This window comes from Zingiber officinale, chromosome 7A (genome assembly GCF_018446385.1).
Source record: "Zingiber officinale cultivar Zhangliang chromosome 7A, Zo_v1.1, whole genome shotgun sequence".
In the NCBI taxonomy this organism is placed as follows: Eukaryota; Viridiplantae; Streptophyta; class Magnoliopsida; order Zingiberales; family Zingiberaceae; genus Zingiber; species Zingiber officinale.
In genome coordinates this window covers 131,274,302-131,283,695 of record NC_055998.1, presented here as the reverse complement: position 1 = coordinate 131,283,695, position 9,394 = coordinate 131,274,302, and the positions used below count along the sequence as shown (strand labels likewise).

At 35.2% G+C, this 9,394-nt stretch overlaps 1 protein-coding gene across 1 annotated transcript; it reads right to left on the bottom strand.

Moving 5' to 3' along the window:
• LOC122000503 lies at positions 1 to 2,214 on the bottom strand. The gene is made up of 4 exons (XM_042554888.1): positions 2,012 to 2,214; positions 639 to 1,319; positions 456 to 533; positions 1 to 258 (listed from the first exon to the last, which is right to left on the bottom strand). Exons 2-4 carry the CDS (start codon positions 837 to 839, stop codon positions 208 to 210), a joined length of 330 nt encoding a protein of 109 aa, XP_042410822.1. The 5' UTR covers positions 840 to 1,319; positions 2,012 to 2,214; the 3' UTR covers positions 1 to 207.
• Between the last annotated feature and the right edge of the window lie 7,180 nt (positions 2,215 to 9,394).

The following is a 9,394-nucleotide window of genomic DNA, read 5'->3' as shown; positions in this document are numbered from 1 at the left end:
TTGAATCAATGAAATTAAAAAAAAAATCATACAAAATATACAGCTTCCAGCATCAGAGGTAATCAAAAAGAGTATAATTTTCCTCACTAAAACAAGAATTCGAACTTGATAGCAAGGAAAATATATAAGTATAAACAAATTCCTCCCACAATTGAGAAAAACTAAAATAAAATGGCAATAATAATAACAGAGAAAGCAACACCAAGATCACTCGGAATCGCTCTCGAGGCTTTCCATCCCCTTCAATCCCAAACGCCTCTGCGTAAAATTGAATCCATAAATCAAATTTTAGAAATTTAAATTCAATAAAATAAAATAAAGAATGCAAACTTCGATCTCACAAAACCACGAACGCGAAACAAACAGATTACGATTTACGAAGACCACGTTTTTGAGAAAATTAATAAAGAATAAAAAAAAATCGAGTCGAAATTCGTGATTTAATTAATAATTACCTTCTTGTTGCACCTTTTCTCCCTAACGTCATATCTTCCTCTCGACAAATCTGACAACCACATTCCAGGGAAACAGTACTGCAATCGCACAGAACGCAGTGCCTTATTTCTAGATCTGAAGAGCAGAAACAAACGGAACAAAAAAATAATGAACGAAAAGGAAATCTAGTTTGAGATCGATACTTGGAGAGACTTGTCGATGCACTTGGCTCTCTTTTTGGGCCTCTGGGGAAGCTTGCTGCCTCTCATGGCGAGGAAGTCGTCTTCCTTCTCCTTCCGGGAGAGGGAGATGCAGATCTTGGGCCACTCCGATTGATCCACGCTCAGCTTCTCTTCGATCGGGGCGGTGTCGAAGTCCTTGTCGAGTTCAGGGGCGGCGTTCATTGGGCCGTCGGAGACGGTGGCTTCCTCGGTGGGAATGGCGGTGGCCGCTTCTCGGATCGTGGTGGGCCGTTGAGGTCTTGATCACGGTGAGAAAGGAAGGGTTATTTCGGAGATCTATAAATGGTAAAAAATAAGGTGGGGATGAATTGTAGCGTGGCCATGCTATAAATAGAAAGGAAGTAAGAAGTGGTCGTAAACGATTCATGACCATAAATAGAAATAAAAAAAAATCATGAAAGTGTTTAAACCACAATAATTAAAACTTGAATACTTTTTTTAAAGAAAAAATATTGAAGTGAAAATATTCAAGAGAGGGTTAAGAAAATAAGAGGAAAATAATTGGTGCGGATTTCGCTCTCATGGATGCGATGCGCCTTGCGATGGCTATCGCCGTCGATGGTGACCTTCTCTTTCCATGGTCTAAAGAAGGGCTTCCTTCCGTTGCTGAGTGGCAAGATATCGAAACTCATTTTATGTAATCTACATCAACAAAGTGAAATTGAAATAAGCAACTGGTTCAAATCTCGGTAAATCAATCATATCACGGGTAAAGAGAACGAGAGATATGGCATTAAAATATGATCTTGATGTAAAACACTCAGGAAGGGTATCAAACAAAATTAAAACTTGCATTATCCAGCAAATGTTGATTTTTTGATGGGATACATGAAAACAATGATCTATATAGAACCAGGTGCGCTAGAAAATGTTGTAAGCAATTTGATACCAGGAAGAGAAGACCTTAGTGAGAAGATCAAAGACTGGAAAACTTCAAAAAGATCATATTAGAAGCAAACGTGAATTCTGTTTACGAACTTGAAGATCCCCAATTTCTAGAAGCCAAGTGTGTTCTTCAAATTCAATCGTAAGAAGAAAAAAAAAACTAGGAAATGTCACCAACAACTTGCGACAAGCTGATCTAATAAATACATGATTCAAGAAGAAAAGCTCGGTCATTTCAAAGGAGACAATTACAACAGAAGAGGAGAAAGGGACGAAAAACAGTAAAGGAAAAAAAAACTACCGAGATCAACAGGAAAACAAACCATATCAATCCAACCAGAATAAGAAAATAATGTGAACTAGAATTGGTCATCTATTTTCCTCTATCAGTCCTTCCCTCGATAAAATCAAAACCATATCGAAAACAATTTGTTGAAAGGAAATGGTACCAGGGAATCAACATGTAGCTCCTTCTACAGATCGAACGATCTTCTCATGATTTGCATGTCAGTCGAAACAATCAAAGACCTTTCCTCTTTCTTGTTCTTTTTGACCGAAGATTATGTAGAAATGGGTTTGAGGAAGGAGATGAAGTGAATCGGGAGGAATGCGGTGGAACAGAACAACCGAGCGGGGGAGGAGGAAAGAGGAAGCAAGCGAGGAAGGGGATGAAGAAGAAAAGGGTTAAAATAGTGGCCTTGGGGAATTTAAACTGACTATATTACCCCTACTCCATGGCGTTAATAACCCAAAATGTCCTCCCTCTCATGAGGATTGTGTTGTCAATAAAATGAAAGTAGAGGGCGTTTACGGAATTAAAAAAGTATACCTTGTTCTAGTTAACATAGCAATTCGATGCGGGTGCTTAGGATTATGGTACCCAAAGAATCAAGATCCACCGTTCATTAACAGATCCTGGATCTCCGCCGTTGAGCATATTCTGATGCTTCTGCAAGTATCCTGCGAATAGTCCGCCTAATGTATGGACGGTGGTGATTGACCTGAGAGTATCTGAACGGCCGATTAAATTCAGTCAATAATTGTAAGACCCACAATGTCGTGAGCTTAATTTACATGATAATAGCATAAATAATATGCAATTAAGATTTACCGAGAGAAAATTAAATCACCTTAATATCATCTCGTAGTACCAAAGAAATGATCAAAAATCTCTCTATCGACTTGGTCGATGAAAAACTTTCTTTACCCTAAAATCTTGTATCAATCTTTTATAGATGTTATCTTTTAAATATGGTAAAGAAGATATATGATATGCTACGGATCTTTTGCTACGAACTCATTCAGACTTAACTCGGGACGTGTAGAATTGATCTAGGTACCAGTGCATGACATAGTCCAAGTGCCTAAATTCATTTGGCAATTTTTTTTTAATTTTTTTTGGTATATTATATATATTTAAGGTTCAAGATTTTAGGATTAAGAAGTTGAGTCATAATATGTTTGACTCAATAAAATTTTCCCTCTTAAGTTATAGTATTCAAGATTAAAAATTTTATAAACTCGTGGGATATATTATATGTATTTAGGATTTAAAGGATTATAATGAGTTTAAGCTAATAAAATTTTACTTTAGTATTTAGGCTTCCCTTTTGAGTTATAGTGTTCAAGACAAACAAATTTTAGATACTCATAGGGTATAGTGTTCATCTTTAAGAAAATTTTATTTTTTTTCAAAAAAAATGAATCCAGGCACCTGGATCATTGTGGCGCAGACGGGCTCGCGACATATGGTTCACAATAGATAACATACACACACACACATATATGCTTGATAGCTTGGGTGACGTCGATGGGCGTCACCCGTGGGTGCCTCTCACATTAGTAGGTGCGATTCATTTTTGAGAATCGAGGTGCCTGAATATGTGAGGGTTATCCAGGAGTGTGCACCGAACAGGGGTGCAGGCTATATATATATATAATTGCACATATATATTTTTTTGTATAGCTAAATAAAAATATTTAATAATTAAAATTTTACATCAACTCTTGCATAATATACGATGCTGCAGAAACTATACACATGAAGTCTGAAATCTAACTAACAAAGAAATTAATCTCTAGTCTATTCATTTCCAGTGTGTTGATCCCTCCAAGGCTCCAATTCTTACATAATATACGTGCTACAGAAACTGCAGCCAAATAAACATGAACATCACTCACATAAATTATAATATGCATGAAATTCTCATGACAGATAGTGTAGAACAGAGCAAAGAAAAAAAAAAAGAGGTTCATAATTTTAAGGAATCAACGATGAACAAAGAACACTTTAATAGCAAATGTTTGTGCCAATACAGAAGCAATAAGAAATAGTTGTACATCTCATTTTGCAACCCACTTGATGACTAACAACATGAAACACTCTCCATGCAAAAGCTATTAGCCTATTAAGTCAATCACAACCAATTGATTTTGTTGAACACTTAGGATTCTCATTTAAACCATATAATAGACTGCAATACTAATACTTACTATATGTGATTGAAATGATTGTTAGAGTTTACCAAGAGTCCAAGAGACTAGAACCCAAGAGCCTTTCCCTTGTCCCACTTAATATTCTACCGAATCTCCATAACCTGATAAATTAACATTGAGAACATTTGATCTAACTTGCAAGAAAAAAAACTAGAAGTTTAGGAAAGATTAGTTTACCTTTCTTCTATAGGTAAGCTTCATTTCCAATTTGACACAGAAGTTTGTGATGGTCAACGAGTCGATACAAGAGGAGACAATTGGATTCTACGAGACTACATTTGTTGAAAATGTTGTAATATTTACTCATTTTCAATTGTAGAAAAAAAAATATATCTTTTTCAATGTATACAACTAGACTATCATTCATCCATTTATCTCCCATTTTATTGCGTAAATCAGTCTTCACAGTCTTCATTGCAAAAAAAAAAAAAACTCGTTCAACCGAAGCAGTTGCAACTGGTAAAACTAATGTCAACTCTATCATACAATAAACCAATGGGACACACTAAATATTTTCAGTCTCAACCAATTTCTGAGCAAGAATTCCCAAGTCATCAATTGAAGAAAAGTATGGATCATCCCGCAGATTATAAAAGTAGCTCATAAGTTGTTGTTCCAAAAATAAATAGTTAGTACCACAGAAGTCCTCGGGATAAAAAACAGCAAGATGGATGAGTTTGTGAACATCAAATTTAGAGAAAGAATTTCTTGGATAAAGATATGATATGCAACCAAGTAATTCCGTACTAACTTCTGGAAAACGATTATTCATTTCTTGTATAATTAAATCAACAACCTAACATTCAAATTTGCAATCATGATAACATTAATAATCAATGAAATCTCTTTAACAAAAAAAATAGATTTTTAAAAATAATACCTGACAAAAAATCTCCATATGATAATGATGAAAATTGGTGATGAGTTGCCCTCTACGCCTGCCATGACCACGAGTTAGCATGTTGTCCTCCATATCAAGTATTGGAATAATATTCAATTCACAAAATGTGTTAACTTGTTCCAAAATTATCCGTCATCCATCTTCCCTGAAGTCTTGTAGTCGACATTTCACACTTTTAACCAAGGACATGACTTGAACAATATTTTGATTCCCTTGGTGTAGGCAAAGTGATAACACATTTGTAATTCCCAATATATACTTCATCAAATGTAACATAAAAACAAATTGATAACTCTCCATCTTCTCAATTAAACCTGCGGCAACACCTTTATTCGCATAAGAAGAGGCATCATCATGTACACTTCCTAACACTTCTATCACTGAAGACCACATAAAGCATAAATGAAGTAATGTTAAGTAGTGTGATCCCCAATGAGTATCTCCAGGTCTTGCTAAACTAGTTTCTTGATTTTTTTCCTTTTCCACTAGTAATTTCTCCACTTTCCAATTCAACAATTATCTTATCATGTTGAATCTTTCTAAGTCGATCTCTCCTCTTACAAGATGCTCTAGATATATTCACAATCATGGTAATATACCCAAAAAATTCACTCATAGTAAAATTATCATGGGCAATAACATAAGAACTAATTGGAGCTGGTGAAAGAAACAGTGAACATACATTACAAATGGATTTTCTTGTAGTATCAGAGATTTCAATCCATTGAACTCATCGCGCATATTTGAAGATCCATCATATCCTTGGTCTCTCAATCTAGATAATGATAAACCATGTTGTACAAATAAAGCATCAATAGTCATTCTCAAAGAATGAGAACTAGTGTCAGGTACATGCACAACTGCAAAAAATCGTTCAATCACACATTCTTCTTTATTCACATACCTCAAAACAACTCTCATATGCTCCTTCACTGACCTGTCCCGAGCCTCATCAACCATCAAAGAAAATAATTTATCTCCAATATCATTGATTATAGCAAGTGTGATCTCTGAAGCATAAGCATATGTTAAATCCTTTTGAATTTTTGGGGAAGTTAAATGATTGTTTGCAGGAGCATTTTGTTTTATAACTTTAGAAATCTCTTCATTTCGTTGACTATATCATTCAAGCAACTGAAGAAAATTACCTCTATTTGAAGAACTAGTTGACTCATCGTGTCCTCGAAAAGGCAACCCTTGCTTCAATAGAAAGCGTGTCACATCCAACATTGCTGTTAAACGAGTGCGATAATCAATTTTCATATCGCGACTATGTACTCGTAAAATATTCCCCACACTATGCCTTTGATCTTGAAAAGACTCAAATTATATTCTAGCTTCATTGTGACAACTATTCACAGTCCTCATATGACGATTGAATCTTTTTAATGCCCTTTTCCAATTGTTGTATCCATCTTTTATAAAGACATTATCTACATTTTCTTTATTTAATGGTTTGAAAAGATAACACAAAAAATAAAATGCAGCATCTTTTGATATGCTATACTCTAGCCATGTATATTTTTTATACCAAATTCCTTGAAAACTTCTTTTTTGATTACCAAAAGTTGTTTTCAGATACACATGACCATTTGGTTGACAAGACCCTCGGAGCGCATACTCTCTTCGAGCTTGATCTCGAATAGCAATATCAAATTCTTCAATTGGTTTTTATAATCCCGGATCACTAATAATATCATCCAAATTTAATTCTACATGGCATCGATTTTTTACTTGTTCAATAACATTCGACTCATTAGAGGAGCTAGAGTCGGAACTATGAGTTTGTTTAAAAAATCTCTCATATCCTACATAAATAAATAACTAAAAATAAATTATACAATGGAAAACAACAAATGTAATGGAAAAATATATGTTGAACTAAAACTTTAATAAACCACCACTACCCATCTAGTAGAATACTAATGGAATACTAAACTACAAATGTAATTCTGTACATTTTATAAAAAAATTAAATAATAATGGAAAACTACCAATCTAATAGAAAACTAAACTACAATAGTAATAAAGTATCCTCTACATTTCTAAAAAAGATAAAATAATAATAAAAATTTAAAACACAACAAATCTAAGTTCTAACCTTATGGAGAAATGGTGTTGGAGAATAGAGCCTTAGATTTAGAGACTCGGTTTCCGGTTGGAGAATGGAGACTACTGTCGCCACCTGTCGCCTAGCTGTTTGTGAGTGAGAGTCCATCGACTATCGTACTTGGAGACTTGGTTGGAGGCTTAGAGCCTTGGGCTCAAGAGACTTGAAAGAGAGTTGGAGTGGAAGAGGTTAGGGACTTAGGGTTTTTGTCGTTCTACGAAGCATCAGCGAAGGGAAAAGAAAAGAAAAGAAAAGGAAGATTTACATAGTTCGATCTGTGTTTAATGTTTTTGTTTTTTTATTATTTAATTTATTTAACTTTGGGCCCCACTTACTAAGTTGTCGTATTGCTTAATTAAAATGCTAAGAACATTAAAAAAAAAGCACTCCTTCTTCTCCGACACCGCACACACACGGCTGCACCCGCACCATACAATGGCACAAGTGGACAGTCGCACAGGCACAGCGTAGCGACACCGACACACGACGCACCGCCACAGGGCCTACACCGACACTGGCAGCAAGCGCCATGGGCGACGTCCAGGTGGGGGAGGTTGAAGCCTCCTCATCCTCTTGGGTCGCTTGGAAAATTTCTTGTCGTCCGGTGATGTCCAGTGGACGACAACCAAGTGTTGGAGTGTATACTAAAAGTTTAGCTTTTGTAAACATTTATTTTTGAAATAAAAGAATCACATTGGTCAATATCTACATTTATTTGTTAAATGTAATTGTTCAATTAATTTATATATGTAGATAACATGGTGTGTGGTGTCATACTCAGAAGATCATGTTGTCGGTTCTTTATAAATTATAAACAGTTGCTCACGACTAAGATGGAAAGGAACAAACCATCGGAATAGTCGTAATATAATTAAGTATTAGTTTATCTTGATTAATAAATTACACTGGTACACTCTAAGTGTATTGAGTAGGACCATTTTAGGTAAGTTCTTTTTGTACTGACTTAATAAAAGAACTAGGCCTTAGTTATTATGGAAGTGTGTGCTCTTAATCCTAATATAATAATAAGCACATATATTTAATATTTATTTCTTTGACTTATAAAAGAATGAGGTTTAGCTCGATAAATCAATATGCCCGATAAGTTGAGAAATGATATTACTTATAGTGTGTGTTGTTGATTATAGAAGGAATCTGTGTCCTAGTTATCTAGGTTGAGAATGTCCCCAAGAGGGGCTCATAAGGATTGTCATGTTAAACCCTGCAGATGGACTGAGTCCGCCATGACAATAAAGTTGAGTGGTACTACTCTTGGAGATAGATATTAATTAAGTGAGTTGTCAGTAACTTACTTAATTAGTGGACATTCATTATCTTAAACACAGGGAGAGTAACACACTCATGATAAGAAAGAGCCCATAATGTAATTTGAGATTGGTGTGGTAGTGCGATAATAACTCTCTAGTGGAATGAGTTATTATTGATGAACTTGAGTTGTGTGTTCGGGGCGAACATGGGATACTCAAGCTCATCGGAAGGTCAAAACCAATTTCTCCTCTAGGTCCCTGTCATAGCCTCATTAAAGCCTCAAGTCCATCCAAAGAAAGGCCCAACTTTGTGTCCAAGAAAGGGGTCGGTCCATTGCTTGGTGGCCAAGCAATGGCTGACCACATCTCATCTTAAAGGGACGACCCTTTGCTTGGTGCCCAAGCATGTAGGGGCCGGCCACAATAATTCAAATAAGAAGGGGTGTTTTAAATTTTTAAAATATTCTCTTTGTAGAAAACTACAAGTTTTAAAAGAGAGATATTAAATTTTAAAACTTTCCTTATTTGAATTAGGCCACATGTTTTAAAAGAAAGTTTAAATGTAACGACCCAATTTTCCTCCTTTTGAGCCCAAAAAAAATTCAAAAATATTTAAAAATGCTATAGAAAAATTCTAGAGATTTTTAGAAATTTTTAGAGTATTTTTACGTAATTTTTGGAGTTCGTTTGGTATTTTTACCAAGAGAAAGAAGTTAAAAAAAAAATGTTGAAGTTGGATTTTTGAACCCAAGACCTCGGACTCGAACCAGATCTTAACCGGACGCAGCCAACCAACTCTGCCAGCTGTCATTGTTAATCAAATAAGAAAATAATTTGGTATTAAACAGTATTTAGGAACGGAAATAAAATGAGATTAAAAGTTGCAGAAAAACGGCCAGGCCGAGGTTTGAACCCACGAGCTGCGTGTTAAGCAGAACATGGCCAACCAACTGAGCCGCAAGTATTTCATTAAAAGGTTAGGTGCGAAATAAATATAAGCAGTAGTTAGATAATAAAAACCTAAGTATTTAAAAAAGGAATTGTTTTATTTTCTTTT

Coding starts and splice junctions, on each gene's coding strand:
- LOC122000503 (XM_042554888.1), bottom strand. CDS start 839: ATGAACGCCGCCCCTGAACTCGACAAGGACTTCGACACCGCCCCGATC. Junction 534..638: donor GCATCGACAAGTCTCTCCAA/GTATCGATCTCA, acceptor GTGCGATTGCAG/TACTGTTTCCCTGGAATGTG. Junction 259..455: donor AGAAAAGGTGCAACAAGAAG/GTAATTATTAAT, acceptor AATTTTACGCAG/AGGCGTTTGGGATTGAAGGG.